Source organism: Rhopilema esculentum, chromosome 21 (genome assembly GCF_057945365.1).
Source record: "Rhopilema esculentum isolate cy_ngs chromosome 21, ASM5794536v1, whole genome shotgun sequence".
Classification (NCBI taxonomy): Eukaryota; Metazoa; Cnidaria; class Scyphozoa; order Rhizostomeae; family Rhizostomatidae; genus Rhopilema; species Rhopilema esculentum.
Window position 1 is genome coordinate 6,795,059 of NC_142835.1, and position 25,618 is coordinate 6,820,676.

Consider the following 25,618-nt stretch of genomic DNA (forward strand, 5'->3'; position numbering starts at 1 on the left):
AAATTCTTAGGACAGCACGTCGCGAAAGACAATTTTATGCGCGGAAAATTAAGCCTTATAAATTGATAACACATTTAACTGGTTCCCAAGTGTGCTATCAGATCTTTTTCAGGGAAGGCTCAAGCCCCCCACCCCAAGTCTGCAATGGACTTGTCTCTCTGTAGTTCTCCTTTACGGAGCGGGCTGGTGGAAAGAGGCACCCGCCGTTTCGTTGAGATGCTCAATAACAGGAAAGAACTGATTTTATCGAAATAACATGCAGCAAAGAATTCAACAGAATATACTACTTAACAAAATGTGTTGTCAATTTATTAAAAATTAAGGATCATTGTGCAACGAATTCATTTCTGTTGATTTACAGGTCCTATGTCGGATTGAATAGAATCGAAGTTAGCTGCTTATCTCGTTTTCATTCGTCTCAGCATTACCAATGGTAACAGCTTCCTTCTTGCCAGGGGGTCTTGCTATTGAGTTTTTTGCTTGATTGTTGCTAAACATGAATTTTACACGAATAATGACCAAAAATTTGTATATCAAAAAGTTAAACATGAACGTTTAAATTTAACACAGCTATCCTTAGTTTTTTATTAGACAGGTTTTCGAATACATTTGTACTTTGTAGATTTCAGTGTGGACTCACTTTTGCTACGAACCTACCTGTATTTTTGTAACGTTCAGCGCTAAATAGAGTTGCCCATTACCTTCAGCTCCGAAATGATTGATTCCCTTGCCACAATACACCGATGAATTTTCTTTTTAAGTTTTTAAGTATTGAAGTTAATTGACCAATGCTGTTTTGGCTTACCTCTTGAGATGCTCATTCAAGATTTACAGAACTTAAGAAAAATTTAGTATTATAATAGATGTATCATTATCAGCTTTATTTCAAATTTGAACTTAAATATGGATGCCACAGATTACTTGATTTTACGATTGCAATGTTGCCTAACACTTGTTACAACAAAACTTTCCTGTTCGAATCCATAAAAATGGTATTCTCGGTACCCCCCGGAATTTCACGCGTCCCGCGACTTTCCGCCGGTCTAAGTTCAAGATGTCAGCGAAAACGTTAGGAGTTTTCTTAACAAGATATTTACTGTTTTTTGGCTTCTCGTTACTTTTCATTAAAAGATCCGAAAGTCTTATTGTCGAGGGGACAATTTCTACGAAAGAGGTAATATATTTTACGTTTGTTTATCGTTGTTATGACAAAGCAAAGTAGGATTAGGCCATTTTCAAAGAACGTTGATGTTGCACTGCTTCATAATTGAGCCGGTCAGTCATAATGAAGAGGAACTCGTTAATTCTAAAACCTCAGTAAGCTTGTGGAAATCTAAGCTTGCCATCAAATTTTTATTTTTATAAGTTTAGGATTTCACTAAATTCTTTCGAATATGATCAAAATGAAATTGAATCCAGTACTTATTATAAAACGAATCTGCTAAGTTCTCATCGTCATTACGTCATGGAAGCTTTTCAGATCTCCAAACGACTTGGAAGCCTAAAACCAATACTATTTTAAGTTTTAGACACCAGGCATGTGAGGAGCAAAAAATCAGGCACTTGACGAACTGACTTTTTTAAACGACGTACGGGATAAGGAAGTACGATTTTTTCTGCGACTTCTATGATATTTTTCCAAGTTATCAACGAGGAGTATTCAGAAAAAGAATCGAAAAAAAAATAAAAACATGCAGCGCAATTGCTGGGTGTTCCAAGTACTTTTAGCAATGATTGTTGGTCCTATTACAGTTTACAGTTTGTAAAATACAGCCTATATACAGCTAAGTATCAGATGCCATCATTCAAAGGCTGTTTGCAGTTCAGTTTACAGAATTTCAAAAGCAATTATGTTTCCAATTATTATAACAAATCATCAATAAAAATAATAATCATCATCACCGTATTGTTCGTTTAATGTCCGTTTTACATGCTAGCATGTGTTGGGCAGGGTTTAGTAAATGACTTCCAAAATTACCCTAGGTTGCAAAACATGTATGATTTTGCAGACGCGTCATTGCGACCAACAGCAAGTTATCAGCTGTGACCTTCAAGCTGAACCATTTGAGCTGCAAGCAACGACTCCCATATATACATTATGTATATAATAACTTTAGTATAATTTAATATATGAATTCTTTGATATTTTGGGTCAGTGGAGGTGCTAGTTGCAAGCACAAGAAGTCTAATGTTGCTACGTGCATATGCAAGTTTTCCAGCCTGGAAATGGCATCTTTGGCCTGGGCTTTTCTGATCCTTCTTTGGCTCAAATCATTTCTCATCACTTCGGCCCATGTCTTCTTTGGCCTACCTCTACCAATTGGTCCAATAACAAATTAAGTTTGTTGAATGCAGTTTCAGGCAGCAGAAACATTTTTTGGTGCTTGAACAACTGAGCTTATTGAACATTCTAGTGCATTTGGAGGCACTTGATCAAACTTGGGCACCACTTCTTGCAAGGCAAGACGTTTTTGACATAGCAGCTTTTCAGTGACAGTTGATACCTAAGCTAAGTTTGCAGAGCATGTTGAATTTAGCAGAGCATTTGAAGAGATCTTGCATTGCAGGTGCAGATCTGTCATCAAAAACTGGCAATGCCAAAAGCTATACTGTTAGTAAGCTAGAGTGACAGGTTTCTTTTACCTGCTCTTGACAAACTTGCTATCATGTCTTGGCTCACTTGTCACAGTTGACAAACAAACAGCAAACTACAAAATAAGCTAAAAGATAAGACTGATTTAAATTGATGAGTTGAGTAATAGAAAGACTTTGTCAACAGCATGTGCTGTCTATTCTATGGCTATATATATCTGGTTTAATGTGAATTTGTAATTACCTAACTCAAATTACTGCTTTTTGCTTTTAATTTGAAGTATCACACTTAAGTCAGCAGCATGCGACAAATGGATGTACAAAGAAAAAAGTCTAAGAAAAATTATTTGAGTTATCACAGTTGATGCCTTTCCATTAGTGGTTTTATGAAAAGTGCCACCCAGGAAAGTTTTTACAGATACTTGCACTTCTCAGCATCCTTAAATTAAATGACATTACTTGATGTAATAACATTCTTGACAGCCTTCCCCCTTTACAACAAAATTTGAAAAGTTTTAACACTTTTTCAAGTGATAAACTGACACCTTTTTTTGCAATAACTTTCAGAAACATGCTTTTAATTTTAAATCTTGTTCAACCACAAACTAGTTAAATAAAAATGATAATCCTATGCAGATTTTCTTTGTTCATATATCTGAGAGTATAAATTGTGACAATACCCTGAGTTTATATAGGTGTTTTGGTGTCTTGTCCTTAGGTTTTTAATCATAAACAGCAATTAAAACATAAAAGAAACTAGATGTTTATTTTTGTTAATTTATTTGTTTCAAAACAAATGTAGAATAAAACACAATATAAACATATGGCTCAATATGAAGACCACATGATAAAAAACAGCACTGTTTGCAAAGGTTCATTGAAAGAACCACCAATCAAAACTAAATATATTTACAAAAGTTTTTCCAAAATAACTGTGAAGAGCATCTTTTATTCAAGATTTCAATTTTTTGTCAGAATGTACAAAATTAATAAAATTAATGACAATAAACTCACAGGTTAGCCAGCACACTTGCGAATTTGAATATGGAAAGGAAAAACATTTCATATGGTTTCAAAGAAAATTAAATCTATTTAGAACCTTTTCTACAAAACTGCAATAGTGGACATCTTTCGTTCAAAGTATCAATATTTTTTTAGAATCAACAGAATTAGTAGAATTTATGACTAACCAACAGGGCTCCCATTACTGGAGTATGTGGGGTTGGGGGTGTACATCCCCTTGAAGAAAATTTCAATGTAAAACAGGATGTTTTTACCACCTTGGGGTGTTTTTATCAGATTTTCAGATTTGTTGACAAATAAAGGATGGTTTACCATCTTTCTCAACAAATTAGATTGGTGCACCCACCCCCCCCCCATGAGCACAATAGCTAGTGAGGACCCTGCTAACCAATTAACTCATCTGTTAACCAACAGGCATATGTAAATCTCAATATGGAAAATGCAAAAATTTCATATTAATCAAAACAAACACATTAAAAAATACATTTCAAGCAGAAAAGAAGGTAAGAAATGATGGTAATATCTGGATGGAAAATGAAGGTTTATGCATTAAGTTATGATGTAAAGAGTAGCAGACATAAAAAGTGAAAAGTAATCTATAGTCAGAGCAATTTTCTTGTATCTTTCCTGGTATCTGTGAGCAGCCACCAAAACAACCTGTTGATGTGTGACATTTTACTTATCAGGACTCATTAAAAAATATTTTGTGTCTGCGAGCACAAAGCTGAGTAAAAATGTGCCTGCAAGTGAAATGGGTTGCAATTTATAGTGAAATGCTGATAAATTGAGTGCCTCTTCTGTTTACAACATCTTCCTTCAAGATTTGTATTTTTAAGGATTTTGCTTTCACTCCATTGGCAAAGGTTGCAAGAACTTCGACATTACACTGGGTTTTTCTCATTTCAAATATATTATTATTTGCAACGAAAGATTCTATTCCCAGTAACTTCCGTTGAAAATTTCATTGTCAACATAGTAACTTGATACTCTGTTTTTTAGCTTTAAGTTTATCATGCTTGGAAGTTTTGACTGTTTTGATTTGAAAATGTTTTCATTCTAAAAATTAAAGAAGTATAGGCTTATTTGTGTTGTCATTAATTGCCGAAATTTTTGATTTTGATGATTTCTTCGGAGGTGTACCTTGTAATTTTGCTCCAATAGGTCAGACATTGATAGCTACCAGATTCAAAATGCTTGATAACCTTAACTTAAACAAGCATGTTTTCTTCAGCCTACTATTTGGCAAGTCATACCATAATTTTCAGGGAAACAAGCAATAGAATTATTGCTAGTGATCTCTCTCATCAGGAGAAAATAGAGGGAAAGAGCCAAACAGCCAACTTGATATTGAAAATCAAACTGATAATCAAAATATTTTCATTCATGGGTTAAACTTGCAACTATTACCTTTTAACTCTATTTGACTGTTCAATTTCAATACCAAGGAAGATGTTTAGAGAAAGCCTGACTGCAATACAATAAAAGTAAATAAAAATTGATTCAGAAATGTGCCTGTAGAAATTCCTGAGAATGGGCTTTTGTGTCTGTGAGCGTCGCTTTCGCACTGGGGCAGATTAATGAAGTCTGTTACTTATTTACAATTGCTAATATTTGTATGAATCGGTATTGAGGCTTGTCTTACCAATTAAAATTGTGATATTTTATTGTTATGCAGTATGTAGTAACCAGTGTTCTATTGCATTTCTTTATTATTGTTTTGCTATGAAATGTTATTTAAGCACATGTTTTATTTCTGACTTTTAGCAATGGGTATTTGTCGCAAGGTTCTGTTACAAGCATTTTTCAGATGATAATCATGGTGCAGTTGATTTTTATTTTGAATACCCAATGGTAAGTTTAACATCATGTGTATATCATTATATGCCATACAAACAAAAGCAGCTATTCTATAACAGAAGGGTTGTTGTTCTTATTACTGATGAAGACTTTGGTGGAAACGTTTAAGCGATAGTGTTTTTTCTGAATATGTACATTATTTTTATTACACTCGGTGCATGAGCTTTTGATAGTATTTATATATATATATATATATATATATATACAACACAACACACAACACAGCACAACACAGCAAAACAAAACACAATGACTGAATTAGTTAAAAGGATTACCATGCTAGCTAGTTGAAAATTTAAAAGGAAATCGATATGATGGTATTCAAAAAGACAAATAAGACATTGAATCTTAGGCAATGCTTGTTAGAAATGGCTATTGAACACTTAACGATGTAGTTCCAAATTTCTTCAATTTCTTGCAGCAATCATTTCTAATCATCAATCAGTCTTATTTTACATTATTTTACAGGGAAGTTGAAAGCATCTTTCCTAACTTCCTTGTTTCTTAGTCTTAATCTTTCCTTTTTAGAATGAAATATGGTGAAGTTTTTATAATGTATCTCTCTCTTGCTAACTTTTCATGTAGAGAACTAGCACAGAAGTTCTTCTATCATTGAATATCTTCCTTTATATGAGTGTATCAAGTTTGCTGACATATATCATGTCATTTTTAAGTTTAAATAAAACTTTTTCTTTTATAGACATTATGCTGTTCCAATCCACAATTAGCTATTCTTTATTATGACACTCAGTGGAAAGATGTTTACCCAAAGTCAGACATGGTAAGGTTTTACTCAAATTCTTTCCACACTTGTTCACTTAAATATTTTATTGTGATATTATTTATGCATTTGTTATATCTTAAATCTTTGCTTTGCATTCTTCCCTAGCCATGCCAATCAAAGGTCGACAGAACAGTACCAGGGAACAACCAAATCTTGAGACTAGAACCCTATGGGCAGTGTGATTCAGTCATAAGAGAAGGGAATCAGTATGTAGTTTGCAAAGGTAACAAAGCTTGATTATCTCTTCCTCAACTTGAAAACAATCTCTTGTAGTATGTTGGCCTGGTTTTGTAGTTTTTTTCAAAATAAAAGTGTGTTGTGATAAGCAACTATTCTCTTGTAATTTTTTCCATACTTTGTTTAAAAGGTGAACCTTTTTGTTGTTGCTTTCTATAAATGGAAATGCTGTTTCTATCTGTTGTAACTCAGAAAATCTTTTCTGTGGATTTTGTCTGCACTACATCGATGATGTAAAACATGATTGGTTTATATTTCAAAGGCAAGAAGCTGTTTGGTGTGTTTTGAACAGCATAGATTAATACTTTTCTCTCAACCAAATATGATGAAATTGACTTTAGGCAGAATTATGCTTTTGTTCAACATGGATTTTGGCAATTATAGCTTTTATTTTGATCTAAAGGTAATTGATATAAGAAAATAAGAATGATATACATTGCACTGAATAAAGTATCCTTTTTGGCACATATTGACACTATAATTTAGGCCAAGAATTTGGCTCTTTATAATACAATATGGCATTTGAATAAAGCATTGGAACCTGATATAGCATTTTAGCTAACACTTCAAAAGTTTTATTAAAGATGTTCAGAGGTGTCTACAGAAAATTTCTCATCATTGAATTTGTTCATTGTAACCTAATGTAGCATATTTCAATGTCTTTCAAGGAACTGCATTTTTATATATTTATATAAAGTATGAAGTAGCTTTGCAGTAACAGTTAAGAGCAATTCTGTACAATGATGCTGCACTTCTGATATATAAGGCATATAACTACAAGATCTGCCTTTATCTCTAGGCTCAAGGAAATTTATCTCATCAAGAGCTAGATGGTGGTATATTGTGTTGTCTCATTGCAACTCATCCGCAGTAAGTCACATAACAACTGCATATGCTGTTTGGTATTCAAGGGAGGGCATCTATATCCCTCTCCTTCACAACTTGCTTGTCTTTTCGTTACCGGGTTTATTCCACAGAGAAGGCAACTATCGTTTTATGCGCTAAAAAGGATTACAGCAATATTTCTCTTAGGAGTAAGGGAGCTATCAGGCCTGGACATAAGACTTTTAACAGTGGAGCAGTAAGAGCTCTCCTAGTTATTTCCTCATGATTGAGTTATTACTACGCGATGCTTGAGCCATCGTTTTATACTACTGCAAGCTGACTTTAAGCCACAACCAACTATTAAGGGATTTACATAACTTTTTTTCAAGATATTTGTTTTTGAGAATGTAATTTTAGCATAGACAAAACAAAAATTTGTATGTGTTCGTCTTGGAACATTTTGTGTGTTTCTTTTACGAGCTCTTTGCTGACCTGTTGGATAAAACGCTCTTTTCTATGCATAAAGGAATTGACTGTGTTTGGTTGCATTGAAAGCTCTAATCTCGTCAATTCGGTGATCTGATTAAGGTCGTTAGCCAGTCATGGCAAAGTTCTTTTTGTGGTTTTTCTATAGCAAGTAGAGTTGTGTGTGTTAAATATTTTATTTTTACCCAGAATTTTAGAGTAGGTTGCTTGCACTGCGGCTTCAATTGTTTTTAATTCATTGTTTAGAATTATATTGCTAACAGCGATTTATACGCACAAGAAAAATGCTTTCTCGGGGCGTATTCTGTTCTGAACAAATTAATGTGCAAGTAACTTTGCGTTAGCCAATCAAATCACATAACGGCTCACTTTATGCCAGATTTTCACCAGCCGTTTAAACGGGGATCTATGCAACTGAGTGTATATGAACACATTTTCTGTAAGATAAAAGAAAAAGGTGTGGTCAACTTTTGAATAAATTCAATACCATGTTATTCTTGGACTATAATTGATGAATTGGATTAAGGTTTACTGTTGGGAGATGGCTAAAGTGAAAAATCGTAGCTCTCTCAACGTTCCCCATCCTTGACGATGATATCACTGAACAAAATTATACTCAGCCAGTAATAAGCTTCTTCCCTTAGCACTGAGTAGCCTAATTAGTAGAATGATGAGCTGAATCTTCCTACCTTGATATCTCGATTGCATAATCCACATATTTCAACTCATTTAGCTTATGTATTGGGTGTAAAATGTAAGTACTGGAAAGAAGTTTATCAAAATTTACAATTAAATACCTTTTCGGTTTATTAGATCGAGTGTTTTGAATCTACAAAATTTTTGCAATATCACAAATTTTTTGCGGTAGGGTGTGCAAATGAAGTACAGGATGGAACTAACAAATGGAAATACATTTTGGACCAAGCATTTCTCGGCAGATGAGCAAGGTATGCCGAACTTACGTCAATTTCAATACTTCTTTATTAGAGTTCGTCAGATTTCATATTTTAAGAATGTGCTAAGTAAGTTTATCTAGAACATTGATGTGTTCCGGAGGCGCCCAATTTATCACCGAAGAAGAACAGCAGCTGCTTAACAGTAACCAGTTACATACAGTAGGGCTAAATATGGAAGCTTTATTTGTACCTTGCATCTCTTCTTTGTGCTTGCAAATCTTTTTAAACTTGTAAAAAACCCAGGACTATCTTGGTCAGTTTATGTCATTATACCGATGCCTTGAATGCATCTTCACTGATGAAGTGCATTCTGTCCTTTATCTAAACCTCTTTTAAGATGGGTTAATCTCAACCATAGAGTTTTACAATGTCTAATCAGTTTTGCGTAACCGAAAAAGGTTTAACCTTGTTCCAGGATGGTAGATGCACACCAAAAATTGATACACTGACAATTTTGAAAAAAAAAATTGCTTAAAAAACAAGCACCGTTGTATCCTTTCTCAAAGATCTTTCTTTCACAAAGAACTGCAAGGGTTTTGTAAAATTTTGCATGCTTGTTCATATTTCCACAAAGCTTTAATTACTGCTTTTCTTTCTTTCCAGTTATTCTAGAGCCAAACATCGCCTTCTTTTTGATGACCTTCTGCATGTTCCTTTGTAGTGTCATCTTAGCAAGTATGTATGGATTAATCTTTGGAGTTTTCTTTTTGAATGAACCAATTTCTTTCATGTATGATCAGGATATCTCATTTGTTTTTAAACATTTTGGCAAAGTGTATAGTAAGGTCAGTGCAACTTAATAACTGGCGTGCTTGCAGACAAATTTAAAATTAATAGAAATTTGACCTTCAATGTCACTTTTGTCTTTAAAGACAGCTTTCTATAACTTCATTCGCTTTGCCACTGCGCACCATGTAAAACACGGAATTAGAATGAATGAACTAGTTCTGCAATTATTTAAAAAACAGTTATACTTGCATTTGGCACAGTGCTTAGATACTCTGCACATATGTGCGTAGATGAAGCTTCGGTTTAAATGCTTTTTTTAATGATATGGAACCGTAATCTTGCGTCTATCGATCTTGCTGTATAGAACCTTAATCTGTCAAGGCGAATTCTTATAATACATGAACTATATAATTTTATGCATCTAATTTTTCTGTCTGTGATTTGTCAAACAAATTCAACAGTGTGAGCCGGGCTTAAAATGTTTTGTGACTGCAACTTTCTTGCTAATATTAAGTAGGATATTTGAGTAATACATATTTAAACTTATTGTCTTATAGAGCAATGACATATTAAAAAGTATGTCTTATGTAGCAATGACAGCAAATACTGCCATTAATTTTTATGGTCTATATCTAAGTTCAAAAACTGACTGATATCGCTTGTTGTAAATTTAGAACTGGCGGTCCAACAGGGCTTGTAGTTATCCCTCTTTCAATTGCACACGTACACTCTGCTTGTTTAGTGAAAATTCTATTGTCCAAACGAAGCACCGTCATTAGTCCAACCATTGGCGTTTGTAGTATCGGTTTTGTTAGATATTAGTATTTGGAAATCCTATTAACAAAACAATCAGGCTTGGGACGCTTAAAGCCCGTGGGACAGCTTTGGAGACAAACAAAGCACATCATGGCTAGCATGCATATATAATACATCAACTCTCATTCGAGATTTATAAGTTCTGTATTTAAATAGCAGATATATTAACGTTGATGTGTGGAGAAAGGGAGGCTCAAAGTTTCAAGTCCATCCATCTAGGGTTGCAGAGTTAGGGTAGTTTTTATATCGCTATAGTTAATTTAATTGGAGGACAAGTTTTTACCTATGAAAGGCATGTTTGATAGGCTAGCAGTACATGGTTAAGCTAGAATGTAAGGAGGTTTTCATTCCAGTGCTGATCTTTGAACTGGAAATTATTATATCATGTGCTATTAAAAATATCTGCTCATCATATGTATTCAGAAATTTGAAATTTACCAGTGTTCTTGGAAAGAAACTTGAAAATATTAGCTGCATCTTAAGTCGATTTTGTACTCCGTTAATTCGAATCCTGTAAAACACCAATCAACATTACAAAAATTAAACCCCATTTTTTCAATATTGGGTTTGTCGTTGAGTCAGTTGAATTGACTACAATTATTTATCAGAGCTAAGTTAAGGACGGTAAGGTCAAGTGGTTCGTCTTAGAAAAGCGAAACTTTTCTAAAGTGTCATCTTTGTTATCAATTGTATTTGACATCTGCTTCACTTCAGCTGTGAGTATGTGATGAAGCATTATATTTGATATAATTGGTATTGCTGGTACCTGTGCATTGATATAACCATCTCTTTGTAACCATGACATGCAAGTGGTTGTTTTATTGCTCAACATGAGATTGCATTGAGAAATTTGAACTACAATGCTGGCCAAAAATCTTGGTGCACTAACATCAGTTTCCAAGGACAATTTCAGCCATTCCCCTTCCTCCCTTTGAACAATGTTGGTTTACTACAAATGACGTAGGGAATTAAGGAAGTACACTTTTTTTCTGTGACTTCTATGATACTTTTCTAAATTATCGAAATTGTTTAAAGTGGAAGGGAGTGCGGAAACAGGTGTATTCGGGAAAAGAATTAAAAAATATAAAAACACAACGCAAATTGCTGGGTGTTCCAAGTACTTTTGGCAATAATTGTAGTATGTTAAATATAAAGCAAACGAGTGTTCGAGGCAATATAGAATGCATTAGGCAAGGTAAGGGATACCTTGCCTTCTGGTTGTACGATTTCTAGCTGCTCGTTTTTTCATCTATTCGGGGATAGAAACAGTTTTAACTGATACTGTTGATAGTCATTCTCTTCGATAATATCCTTATAAACTGCAAGCTTAACATCAATTTTGAAAAGTTCAATGTCTATTTTTCACAAAGCCTCCGTAACTACCACTAAGTGACGTCTTGGCAAAGGTTTAATTTTTTTCCAACAGTAAAATGCGCCGTGTCCATCTGAACTTTAGATCTTTTAAGTCTTCGGTAAAAATTGTGAAAACCCGACTCTCAGCAATCAGTTTTAGGTTAAGCAGAATAAAGCTGATTAACCAACGAACATTGTAATAAAATATTGATAAAGACTTAAGTGTTAAACATCTGCTGCCGAAGACCCTGTTTTTTGCGCCTATCAGTAATTGAAAGTATTTATTGATCTAATTGACCGATAAAAGTTAATCAAGTTTAATCATTCTCCTTTCCAAAGTATGATATAATTAGACAATATTTTTCAGTATCTGTTTTTAGATGTGTTGAATATCGTGTTGAAATAGTCCTTCAAAATTTGTTCCAGTTATGAGTCAGCGATGAAAGTCTGCACTTTTAATTGCTAATGTCCTTTCTGTTTTTAAGGTGTCCTCAAAACGAGACAGCTGTTTCATTATACATACAAAATGTTCATGGTGTCTCTTTTTCTCGAGTGTAAGTGTAGCTTTGTCAGTTTTACCTAGCTTCTAACACTTTATGGAACCTTCTCTAAACGTGTAAATTTTTCTGCATTTTTGCATGGCATCGTTTCAGCGAGTAAGAATTTACCCCCCTTTGTGTTAGGAGAAAAGTATTTTAGTGAGGTTACTGTAAAAACAGTGGGATAATGTCAGCCTTTGTTTGCGAGAGTTCATATTAGGTCACTTAATCTGGGGGAGAAGAGACAATTTTATTTTACATGCATCAAGCATAACTAGTTGCGTAACTTATAAACTGGTCACGTTTTTCGTGGAAATTACTTTGTGACTATAAATATAGTTCCTTTGCATTCATCCGAACTTAGCAGTTTATGCCAACCAAACGTGATATTATGTAAACCAATATCCTTTTGAATATTTCACATTGTGGTTGCATAGGAAGTTTCTGTCTCTAACTACCTTTCCCTCACCTACCTTGATGCGATCTATCTTCCCTTCAAATTTGTTCAGAATGGGAACAATTTCTATTAAAAAAATGATAAGTTTTAAATTATTTACACAGTGGTATCTTTGATGTTTGATCTAATTTACTACGTTGAGTATGGGAAAACTGGAATACCAAATAGAGCCTACAAAGTTATTGGTAAGTTGTCAGATTTCATAATCCAATTCCGAAATTCTGCCCACACCAAACTAAAATCAAATCTTCATTTGTTTGCTCCTTAGTGAAAACAATGTCCAATTATATTTATAAATTCTTAATTAAGCTTCTTTGTTTAAATTACCAAATTTTGAAATCAAATAGATGATTTTTCTTTAAAGCTATATCCTGGTTCCCCACCTGAAAAAGAATCCCTCAAAATCAGTGCCTAATGGATCTTCCATTATCTTGTCCATTATCTTTTCCATTTCCATTATATTTCTATACTGCAGGTTACTTTCTGCGCTTCTTTCTCTATCAAAAGCTGCCCACTATTAAACACCCCCTTTATTAAACGCCTCTCTCTTGCAAGCGCTACAACCAGTGCCTCCAAAACTACGGTCTAATAATTATATATTTTCCACTTGATTTGATTAACAGCATTAATATATTAGCATTATCACTGGCATTATCACAGTTGATATCGAACAATGAAGTCGTTTTCTATTTCCATTTAAGTATAAAGGTTGTTGCATAAAGTAAAAGGAAATGGCTTTGAAAAAAGCAAATATTTGAGTAAACTAAAGTAGAAAGGCTCTTGCGCAACCGGCATGCTTTGCGGTAGCTGTTTTCTTACGCGAGGAGAAATTGATTGTATTTGGTATTTTCATTCAGTACGATATTAGGCCAGCTTTGAAAATATCTTTGCAAAGCATGTCGGTTATGCAAGATCCTGTAAAGCTTTAAAGACTTTCAAAATTTTATGTTGAAAATGGTGTTGCCTGTAGATTCTACACATAATGCTTATCCAAACCCTTTTTATTGCGTTTCATTATAATTACCATTTTGACCATAAACAGGGATTTGGACAGTCGTATTGCCATTGGAGATCCTTTGGTGTTAAGATCTTTTTATCGTATCATTTTGTGGACATAAAGGAAGATTTATATTTTCTTGCCAGCTGTAGAAGATGTTTATTCTTGGCTTATTTGTTTAGAGCAAGGCTGCCACTCAGTTGGTGATATGGCTCTTCTGCTGTTCTTGATACTCTTAGCCAAAGGATGGACTGTGACAAGGCGAGTCATTTTTACAGTATTATAGCAGATCATTTATATTTTCACCATCATAATTTAAATAGATGTCTAGGGATTAGCTTTGATCACTGATAACAGCAGATGGCCTTTTCATAATCACTTCGTCTTTCTCCTTGCACTGATGAGCGGAAAAAATATATTCCAAATGATTTTCCTTGAAAACAGCAAATTTTGCAGTGAGAGCCTGTCTGCAGGATTAAATACAGCGTCTAAAAGATACTTGTTGCTTTACAAAAATTCACAATCAAGCTCTCTTTAGTTCCTCCTACAATGATGTATTTCTATAATTATGCGTTTTGAGTATATGAAAACATGCGAGTTCCATGTGATGTGTCTTGTCACTGACTGTGAATGTAATGGTTATAGTAGAGATAAACTACTTCTTACTCCGAGAAGCGACGGGCGATGAAATCCTTCAATATTTTATGTATATATATATACAACTTGATTCATACTTCCTCGTTTAATTCAAAGTCTTGTTAGTGACGAATAAACAAAATTTCGTTCAACTTTAAACAGTATGTGTATGATCGGTTGTTATTGTACAGGCTGAATTGATTTTATATTTTGTTTCAAAATATTCTTCAAGTTTGAGTGTATTGTTTATAATGGAAGGAGACTGTTTTAAATCAATCATATTATTCTTTATATGTTGATAGAGCCATAACTTTTCTGAAAGCTAAGCAGGGGCGTCGTGGCCGGGGGGGGGGGGGGGGCAGGGGGGGGGGGCAGACGGGCCGTGGCCCCCTCTGCTCTCAAAATTTGATGGATTTTCAGAAAAATCATTTTTTTGTCAGAAAATTCTCAAACTTGAGCTGTGGGTAATTCTCAAGCTCTTGGCAACATAAATTACTTGGACTAAAGTACTTACCGTAAATTCGAGAGGCATTTCACTTTTGTAAAGAAAATACTAGATTTCCACAAAACAAAATGATTTCTCAGGATTTACCGATTCCCACCATAGAGTGATTTGCTGTTCTGATTTTGTCAGTTAAAATCTGAAACTTCAAGGGCGAAATTAGGTTATGGATATTGGTCAAAATTGGTATAAATTATATCTTTATTTGATATTGAAGACCGGTACAGTAACAGTGTCTATCACTAAATGTTTTAAAATTGTGTTCCAGATTTGAAAATTTATGCAATTATGTTTCGTAAGGTAAAAAAAGGTAGAAGTCGATCAAAGCCATCGATTTCCCCTTAGTGGATATTCAATTTAGGAATAAGATTTTATCATTAAAATTTGCTGACAGCATTTTTTTTATTTTGTAGAGGAAGAATAAGCTCGTCTGGACAAGTTAAACTCGGCGTGTTTTTCACGCTCTATTCGATTACTTATGCTGCTTTGTATATTTATGAAGCCAAGGTGAGTTGATATCGTTCAAATATAGCAAGTAAAGTCTGCGAGAAAGGTCGCAAGAACATTGCGTAAGTCACTTGTGCTGTTTTGAAAAGAATATCTATCCAACCCAACAAAAGGGTAATGATTTTGGAAGTATACGGTTGTATATCTTGATTGTTTGAAAAAGGGAATGATCGATTTTAATTTAATTGAAAATTGGCGTTTGCGAAAATATTATTCTAAAGCAACGAATTATATCATTCGTCGAACCTTCTTCCCTTTCTCTTACCTGTTTTCCCAGCGATTTTGTAAGTGTTTCGAATCTTTTTGTATTTTTGCTCTCGAGATATTTTGAAGTTGCTTACAGCATGAATAGTTTGATGCCATGTGACCATTGGATTCTTTCTTTCCTTCTTGGAGCATGTAATGCCTTATATATTTTGAATTGAGCAACTTCGGTGCAAAAACAGTACAAAAGTTAAGGTTTTCCACCCTACGACATTATTGGCTGACATGGTGTAGAATTTATGATATTCTCTCCAAGTAGTTGCAGAATTTTCCAAACAGTGGATTAATTAATAAAATGATCATTTTGCAGGCGTTTGACCCCGGTGAAGTGCTGTATCTTTATGAAAGCCCAGCTGGTGTTGGTCTATGTGTCATGCGCCTTATCGTATGTGTTTATAGAAAATAGTTTTTCTTTTCAATCCGCGTTGATAGCCAAATGTTTCTTCGGGTTTTAGCAAAACATTCTGTTGATGGGAACAAGTGAATTTTTCATCGTATTATAAACTTCTCTTGAAGCACACTTGTTTAGCCATGTAGATATGTAGTTTGTACATAATTTCAGTACACTGTCGTTTCAATCAATGTTTCTATTGTTCTCTCTAGTGCCAGATTGTTCTTTTTCACTTGCTTTCAAAATGGTTGTCACTCTTTTCCACAATCTGTTACAACGTTGTATAATTATCGCAAAATTTGCTGTCCTTTTCAATCTGAAGATGTCCTATTCTGCGTTTTAGGCATGGATTTGGTTCTGCTACGGAACTTTCTTCACGTTGAAGCATTACCCTAATAAAAGCGCATTTTACTACCCTTTCTGGTTCTTTTATACTTTTTGGTAAGTCATCTTGGTTTTAAATATCCTTGTTGCTGTATTAGCTGGACATAGCTAAGAATCATCAGTTGCCAACACTTGAGCTGGACTTAACTAAGAAACGACAATTACCAGTAATAAATCAATCATTTATTTGTTTTAAACAAAGTGTGATTATTAGGGCGTTTATTCTCTTTTATAAATTCTTTTGCTTTTTAATGTCAACCCGATTTTTAGGTCGCTTTCCAAAAATGTTATAAGTCTCACTATTATTCTCACTAATATTATTTCATCTGCATTTTATTAAACTCTAACTGCTCTATTTTTCATACAACAGAACACCCTTCAGGGTAACCTTTGTCTTTCTTTTTTATTTCAGGTTTCTAAGTGGCCCAGTATTTGTCCTCATTGCTACCTATGTACTTGACCCGTGGGTTAGGTGAGTAATTTTGCAGAATTTTTATTCAAACTTTACATTAGAGACAGAATCAACCCAATGTGACCAGGTCATGAAGGCAGAGATGATATGGGACACTTTCGCAGGTTTGAAACGCTTTTAGAGAACATAGGAAAAGTCTTCTCGTTGGTGTTAATGATGTAGTTGAAGCTTGCGGATAATCTGAGGCTAAAGACTACGATCTTTTGCAACATTTCTTTATAGAAGTGGAAATTTGTCCCCGAAAACCAATAAATTAATCTCAATTGCAACAGGAAACTATGTTTTCCAATTTTTTTCATTTCATTTTAAATTCTTTGTTCACGGAAATCCAGTCAATCTAAGCAGATTGCTTTTGAAGGGGTCGTGACAAAAACTTACAAATAAATAACATACATACCGTAAATCCTCGAATTGGTTGCTTTTGGAGTTTTATTGAACTACCACAAAATTCATACTTTTGGCAATAATTAAAACATGTTCATAAATAAATTCCTAATGTCTTCTTGATTATGTAAAGCGAGTTCCAGAAGATTTTGTTTTTCTAGCAGTCGTGTCACCAAATATCTAGGCATGTTTCAGATAATTTAGTAAGCCCCCCTCGTATAAGCCCCTCTCAAATAACCCCCCAATCCAAAAATGTCAAAAATAATTAAGCCCCCAGGGGGCTAATTCGGGGATTTAGGGTGACTCGCAAATTGATCAAATTCTTAAAACTACTTACAATTAATGCGCAAACTAAAGTAAAAAGGTGAAAGAAAGTAAAGGCAAAAAAGTTTTTATAATTTTTTAGTTAAAAACTCATTTTTCGCTTAAATTGAAGGGAAGGCACTCGTTTCAGTGCAGGTTTCAAATGATTCCGCATGTGAGCACCGCGATACAAAAAAGCTTACTGACCATTTCTTGTCTTCATAAATTCAGTATATATTTTTTTTAGTATTTGAATTTCATAGGTTAATATTGTCCCTTGAATGATTTTTCGTAAATAAATTGAAGAGGTAACCAGGTGTGTTGATGGATTAATATACCATTTTAAGATTTCAACAGTATAGTAATACATTTAACTAGTTCCTCTTTGTTGATTTATCACATTTTTCCTTCTTTTTATAAATACTTTAGGCCCCGTCATGTGAGCTCAGTAACCACCAACCCCCCCTTTTTCTCTTGTATTTCAACCCAATAAAGTTTTGTCAAACAGCTGTACATGCAGTGGCCAATCAGCGGAGCCCTCAATATTGAGGTTGCTGATTAACCTGTAAATGTAAATGAAGAGTGAGTAATGGCGATTTGGGGGAAATGTTAGGCTCTCTGATAAAGAGCGAAAGGATAGAAAGTTTTGGTGTCGAAAATTTCTTTTAAGGTAATTGCTAGGTGAGTCGAGTCACCAATTATGCCCTTACCTCGTTTCCAAGCCAAGCAGTCTGTTTTTAACCGAAATAGTTTCATTGATAAAGGGGTCATGATCCACACAATGCTGAACTCCGGTAAAGAGGGTTTAAACCCCCATTTACGGTTTCTATCTTAATTTCCCTTGTTGGTACTTTTGTCAGCAACTTGCCCTTCAGTCATATTTACCAATCCGTGAGGAACCTTCTTTATCCATATTTTAAGTGACGTCATTTGAGATTTCATTATGTCTTTCTACCAACAGAGCAAAAGTAATCAACGGTATCAACAGGGCTGTTGCGTTCTGTGCCTATTTTTTCTTTTTGGTAAGTGTTATTGTTGTCTGCACTACCTCGTGAAGGACCATAAGCCTCTCTGTTCTTTAATAGTCCTACTTTCTTTTAGCCCCCAAAGAAATTTCTAATGGCATTTTCTCAAAGATCACAAATTTCAATCTATTCAAATTTACAAAACATAGTTAATTACAGTAGGATGTTCTTGTGATGACCTTAATACTGCGTAAAGAATCTTAAAGAAAATATTAAATGCTATTTGCTTTCCTTGCAGATACTGACTAGGCCCTCTGCTGCAAATACGAATTTTCCATATCATGTGCGGACCTCCCAGGTAAGTGCTACATGATATTATCTGCCTCTAATTTAACCTTGATTTGCTTCTTGCAATTTATGGACGATATGTCTGCTCCGTAATGATATCCATTCGCAATTCTTTCTAATTCGATGTCGAAAAAAGGTTTGACCGCTCAACAAATACCTCTACATATTTATTTTTATCTCCCGAATGATATTTCGACTGAACATCGCAATTACTGAAAAGTTTTCCATGTTATACGAAAACACATTTGAGATTATTCCTTATTGCTCACACTCATCTGGTATGGGTTGTTTTCCGTCAATCATTTGTTGATTCGCAACTGTTTAATGCTTTAACTATTTTCGAGAGTACCAAGAATATTACCCTTTGGTGGCTTATGTTGCCAGAATAGCTATTCATGCGATTACTGGCCTGTCTGCTAACATTTTACGGCTCTGTTTCTTAGCATTTTACAACACGAGAGCAGTCTGTCGTAGATTCAACAACCGAAATTCCTATAAATCAATGTTCAGATTGGCGTTATCCACTCGCAACATTGCAAAGCAACTGTTTTTATTTTACGTTTTTAACTTGTAATTCCTTTGGCTAACCAGCACTAAAAAGAATATCTGGCAGCTATATTTCAAAAACACTCATTTTTAACCATTTTGAAATTCGATTCAAGTATCTCCGAAAATCTCTTGCAGAACTGGAGCGATTTTCTACAGCATTTTTTAATAATTATTGGTTTTCACTTATTTTTAACAGATTGGCGTTATAAACAGTGACAGTGCGGAAAATTTTGCAAAGCATCAGTATGCTCCATCTGCTGAAGGCTCTCTCGATTCTAACGGGCGACCGTTCTCTGATATTGCAGCCATGTTTAGCACCAAAAGCAACGAACAGGTGTGTTTTTTGTTACGTGTTTGTTGGATATATTCTTTTGGGCCCCAGGAAGATAAATTCTCATTTCGATACCTCTTAGGTTATTTTTGTGGCTAGACGGACTTAATTCTATGAAGAAACTAACAGAGAAAATAAGTTTTAAGGCTGCTCTACAATACCTCAGATTGATTTCACAAACTCGAAGATCAAACGGAATATTTTCAAGATAAAACAAAGCTATAGAATTATTGAACAAAATAATTTCTAAAAAAAGTGAAATCGAATGATTTTTTGGAGACATCTCTTTGAATGACAAACACAACAGTTGTGGGTCAGAAGAAAAAATTATTTCAAAGCATCAAATAGGACAGTTTTATTTGATGATTTTCAAGCTTTTATTTCAAGAAGATTTTAGTGAAAATGGTCGATTTTAGTGAAAGATTTTAGATTTTAGTGAAGTTTTCACACCAAAATATCTAGATCTGGATCAATCTTTCAAGATTCAAATTTCACCTGGGTGTGCTTTTTCAGATTAAATAAAATATGTATCTTATATGATATTTAAGGTTTAATACGATTAATGATTGTTAAAAAATAGTAGTAAGGTTTCAAATGAAAAAATGAAAGTATCAGAATAATTTTGCTGCACAGACGTGATATGTGTTATTTTAAGATCAATTGGTAATAGTGAATGTTTCTAAACTTGTTGTTGGCAGTTTTGCAAAAAACAAGTGAAAAAAAGCCACTTTTGATCGATGCATATTTTCCCATATGTGTCTGCTCCTCTTTGTAACACGACGGCACCTAACCAAGACAATCTTGCCGTACCTGCAGTTTAATACGATCTTTGCTATTATAGTAATGAGCAAATTCTGTTGATGATTAACCCATTTTATTGCTTTTAAGTAAATAGAAATTCTGTTGGGCTTATTCACAGTAATTGGAATTCTCATTCAAAGTTTGTTTTTGCAAGGGGCTCTCTTTGTTCATTTTTTGATGTGTTGATAGTGCTATAAAGTTACCCCAAGGGCGAGATGTCCCGTTGATTAATGAATCAGTTGTCGCCATTGCTCTCGAGCTCTAGCAAAAAGGCACTTGCCCTTTCTTTTTGTGCTAATTTTAGTATCATTATGAATTCATTTTTGCTCGGAGCAGTTATCTTTATATAATTTGCCGTTTCTGTTCATTGTTTGTGTGATAAACAAGATGAACACAAACAAGATTCTTTGTGTGGAACTGCAAGTGAAACGCTGCAGTTTTTGTATTTACTTGCATAAAATGATGCTATTTTAGGTAACGTTTGGCCACATTCCTAATACAAACAACGGCAGTGCATCTCAAAATGGACAGACTTTGCTGAACGGGACAGCCAGTAGCACGACGTCGAGTACAAACAGCTCACCTTCAGATCATGCCATCCAACCAAATTTTAATCTATTCCAAGTGAGCTTTACTTTTATTTGAAAATTCTATTTTCCTAGCATGTCATGTTTGTAGGCTAGCAGCGAGGCTAGAAATTCACTAGACAAGGCGGTTGCAGTATGCTCCAGGGCTTCAAAATTGTTCTTTGTTGGAACATGTTAAATGATGGAGTATTTGTCTGCTGAATATAAGTATTGCATAAAATGCTTCATCAAACAACTGGCAGAGAGTTTTAATTAGGATTCTCAATCTGTTTTGCATTTGCAACTTTATGAAATTGAAAGTCTCAAAGCTGTTTTATCATCTACTGAAATAGCCTAGAAAGAGTACATTTTTTATCTTATTGGCAACTTAAGTGATCTTTTGGCAATTGGGCTTGGATTTGTGTGCATGTCATACTTGCAGTTCATCTATGATCAGAATACATGCTGTTTCTGTGAAGCATTGTCATAGATTTTGTCAGAGGGCTCCTAATTAAATCCTTTTTTTAAAATTGTATCCTGCCCGAGGTGGCCCTTAGCTTAATTACGATAAAACAATACCACATTGAATGCGCAATGAAAGAATTTAATTTAAAATGTAAGACTGCGTCTAATAGAAATTAGATAAACGTCTTATTAGGTTTTCAATTTTCAACATTTAAATTTAAAATAATAAGAATATTAATAGATCTAACAGTTTGTTAAGAAACGATGAACCCCGAAGTTTCATAGTTAGAATTTTTATGATGAATAAAATTCACGGACCTGAATATTAAAAGATATGCAAAAAGTTGTCTCTCAAGGCTTTTAGCAGAAAGTTTATTTAGTGGATAGCCTAGTAACATACCCTTTTTCCAAATATATTTTTCCCTAGTACAATGAAGAGTTTGAAGGCATGAGCTTCAAAAGAAAGCCGAAAACACTCTTCCACCTTGTTTCCTATTGGCTTATATTTACTCTCCTCTTACTAAATTCGCAGTCAACTGTTGGTTACGTTTTATCTTATCAAAATTCTAGCTCTGTTGGAGTGAACTTTCTTTTGGGTAAAGAGCTTCTAAATGTATTGTGTCTTCTAACTGTAGCAAACATGAGGCAGGTTTTGTTGCAAAAGTAGAGTAACTAATGTTTATCCTTCCTTCGACTGATACACGGGACATTGATGAATTTTACTTTAAAAATCCTGCGCTCAAAATTTGCAGTCTTTTGCTTGATGTTGTACGTTCAACTGATCGTGGATTTTAGGAACGATATTGTATCGTTTTAGGCATCGCAACGACCTCCAGCCTACTAAAAGAGCAGTGGCTTTAGCTTCTGTAAACAAATATTTCCTATCGCCACTTTTTTATGGATATACACGATTCTTCTCTCCAACAAAAGAACAGAAGCAAGCTATTCCTCCACTGGTTGATAAATGAACAGCAGAGCTTCTGTGCAAACGCCGCATAGTACGAGTTCACTATGGTGTTGGTTTTGCCCGTATTTGCACGTTCAAGTCGTTAAAGATTTAAGAACATTTAGATACGTAGCAAAGAAACCTCTTTGACAATAAATTAGAAGATAATCTGTTTATTGCTTACATACGTGTAAATATTAGTTCCTCAGAAAACTACTTGGAATTGAAATGGTTTGAGCAAACTTACGATTAAATTAATTTCAGGTTTACAGCGAGTAGAAGTGAATTGTTTAAGTAAGCTTCTATGGAAACCCAAAGCAGCACACCTTGTTATCTGTAAGTTTTGGGAAGCGCACGTTTGTAGTTACACATTTTTGGTTCCACTTTGCTACAAAGCCTTGTGTAGAGTTTTCTTAACTGTGTGAGTGGAACAAGCAGTCTAATTGGTTCACGTTTTTACAATTGGACTCTAGCTTGTTCTCATCGGATTTCCTAGCTTGGATTAATTTTTCAAAGCTGTTTTCATAACCCACGATGATAAAATTGTGTTATTAGAAAGGTTCACAATTGAGGGATGTAGCCTTATTTTCATTCACGAATCCTTTGTGACCTTTGTGATCAACTGTTTTGAATGTTTTCCTACATTTTTTCTGCTAGTTGCATGGATTTTCTCTAAATGTCGGTTCTAAAGGTCGTCTCCTTTTTAAATTAAGCATTTATGTATCACAACCATTTATGTGCAAGCACAAGTAGTAGACGACGCGTGGAAAATGCGAATCTTTTTATTGGAATTTCCATTTATTTGCACTGTGCACTGTGTAGTGATACGCTGCATTTTGTTATTAATTCCTAATGCACTCGGAATTGCTTGCATCGTTTGAATCATTTGGTCACACACGCACCTCACGCATGTACATAATGCTGAAAAAGCAGGGGAAAAGTTACTCTAGATGATAGCCTATGAATTGTGTTCTTGGGTTCTTTGAACCATTTTTACAGAGTTAAAAAACCATTTGTGTTTACCTTTCCTAGCAAGGGGCACTTTTCCCAGAAAGGATCGCTTTTTCCAAAAGAGGCATTTTCTCAAAAAGAGTGGTTGTCAATATTGGTAGAAGACATTTTAACCATCACCTTTGGAGAATATGTTAATATGCCCGACAGCTCATTCTTTGACCCCGCAGATTTTCGCTGGAAGGTCTTCATAAGCAATATCGCGATTCTTTCATTCTTAAATAATTTGCTTTTGATTACCGGTAGATCTTTTTTCCTGAGTGTAAATGTTTGTGAATTTAACAGTATCCCTTCAAGGCGTATTATAGTTAGCACGTTTGACCATATTCGAAATATATTTATAGTTGCTTCAGGATCTTTGACTGTAAATCTTTCCGTTTTATTGGCTGTATATAATATATGGTATGTAATACTTCTACTTGGCCTTTGTTGCACAAACTGCATTGAGCAATTCGTTGAACGTAGTCGCTTTTTAGCTGCATCCACTACTTTTAGAGGGAACGTAATACATTTGAAACTATCTGATAAAATTTTTAGGCCTACCACAATGGGTGTATAGAATTACAATGCCTGCCAAAAGTCTTGGAACACTGACATCCCCCTCTCCCCCACGGAACAATGTTGGTTTACTATGAAATGGGTTGCGATTTTAGGAAACACTTTTTTGCAGTTTTTAATGATATTATCTACAGTGTTTTAGGGGGGGGGGGGGTAATAGCTTTTTTTCGGAAAAGGAATGAAAGACATAAAATGCAACGCAACTTGCTGGGTATTCCAATTGGGGGCCTGTCACACTGGGAATTTAGAAAATATCTTGTCTCTTAATGTTGGCGAAATGGGTCAGTTTTTCCTAGTTTTTCATTGATTACCTGAAAAGCCAAAGAGGTCGCCCCAAATAAGATTTAAGGGTTTTAAGTTTTCTGTTAAGAAGAGATATTGACAAAAACAGTATATTAATTAAGATGACTGATAGGATGCATGGATACAAATATGCAATAGCAAACATGAATAGATTTTTCCTCAAAAAGGTGCTTCTTTTATCTACGTTTTATTGTCCTTTGTTGGGTGATGTGCGTCTTGACAATGTACATACTGAAGTTACCTTAATTTGCACTTATGAATACAAAATAAAAAAACATTAATTTATGTTTATTGTTAATGTTACGTTTGATATCTTTTTAATAACCTTGTATCCTTATTTCATTTCGGAAATTTCGTATAAAGAGTTTAGAGCAGACAGCGATATGTTTTATCTAATGTTTATGGACTCTACTAAAGTAGCTACTCGTCAGCGTCTTTGCCCTCAATCTTATCAACAGAGAAATATCATCTGCACCAAAAGAACCCATTTTCACTAGGCTTTCTCAATTTCTCGAAACGTCACAAACATATGTGTTGCCATCAATTGGCGTTTTTCTCGGCGAAGGGCGAATGAATTTAGGGATAATGTCATTTTGGCAAAAAATTCAACTAAACAGAAAAATTTAGTCTCCTGATAAAACAGTTTGTAAAAATATCACAAAACTGATTTTGTGTTGCATTTTGGTGAACTGTCGGCATTTGATAAACTTCATTTGGAAATTTTTGCATTGAAACATTTTACAATAAACTTACTGCAATATGAATACTCAATTTACCTGCTGTGTAGTCCAAATAACTTGTTATATGAAATTGCCGCTATTTCTCACCTCTGATACTCAATCCAAAGCTCTGTCTATTAAATTTCCATGTCCTGGATATGGATAATTTTTCCTTCAGAAATAGAAAACTAGGAAGAAATGTTCTTTAAAACAATGGACTGAGGTATTCTCTCGAGGGGCAAATCACTCTAAGAAAATCTCATACACCTTCTGTGAAAATCCTATTGTTTTATCTGAAAATCTCCAGAAACCTTTTTGTTTTAGGCAAAATCTCGTACGCTGTTTGCAAGAATGAATCGCCCCTCGTATTCTCCGCTGTGATGTTTCGTTGAAAAAGTTGTTTTCCTATCATAAGTTCAGTACTTCCGTTGTCTATCGTTCCACGGTCTGTAATTTTGAAAAGGGAGAGAAAAGGAAGAGAGAAAGTTTCCTTTCCTTCTCTTCCTTTTTTTGAATAGAAACTTCGCAGAGGAGAGTAGGACTGAGGCATCAGCTGCCCCCA

At 34.5% G+C, this 25,618-nt stretch overlaps 1 protein-coding gene across 1 annotated transcript; it reads left to right on the plus strand.

Moving 5' to 3' along the window:
* Positions 1–1,027: 1,027 nt before the first annotated feature.
* Positions 1,028–24,781, plus strand: LOC148957649 (transmembrane protein 145-like). Its single transcript, XM_089114958.1, has 19 exons — positions 1,028–1,174; positions 5,380–5,466; positions 6,173–6,253; positions 6,362–6,479; positions 7,293–7,363; positions 8,673–8,751; positions 9,364–9,435; positions 12,144–12,212; positions 12,759–12,839; positions 13,834–13,912; positions 15,203–15,296; positions 15,871–15,945; positions 16,295–16,392; positions 16,748–16,807; positions 18,456–18,516; positions 18,758–18,817; positions 19,553–19,690; positions 20,963–21,112; positions 22,337–24,781. The coding sequence occupies exons 1-19, from the start codon at positions 1,055–1,057 to the stop codon at positions 22,361–22,363; spliced, it is 1,620 nt and encodes a 539-aa protein (XP_088971084.1). The 5' UTR covers positions 1,028–1,054; the 3' UTR covers positions 22,364–24,781.
* Positions 24,782–25,618: the final 837 nt, after the last annotated feature.

What these genes read in the sequence shown, in the direction of transcription:
- LOC148957649 (XM_089114958.1), top strand. Translation starts at nt 1,055, where the DNA reads ATGTCAGCGAAAACGTTAGGAGTTTTCTTAACAAGATATTTACTGTTT. An exon ending in CTCATTGCAACTCATCCGCA is followed by an intron (nt 7,364 to 8,672) that starts GTAAGTCACATA and finishes TTTTTGCGGTAG; the next exon opens with GGTGTGCAAATGAAGTACAG. An exon ending in TGTATATTTATGAAGCCAAG is followed by an intron (nt 15,297 to 15,870) that starts GTGAGTTGATAT and finishes ATCATTTTGCAG; the next exon opens with GCGTTTGACCCCGGTGAAGT.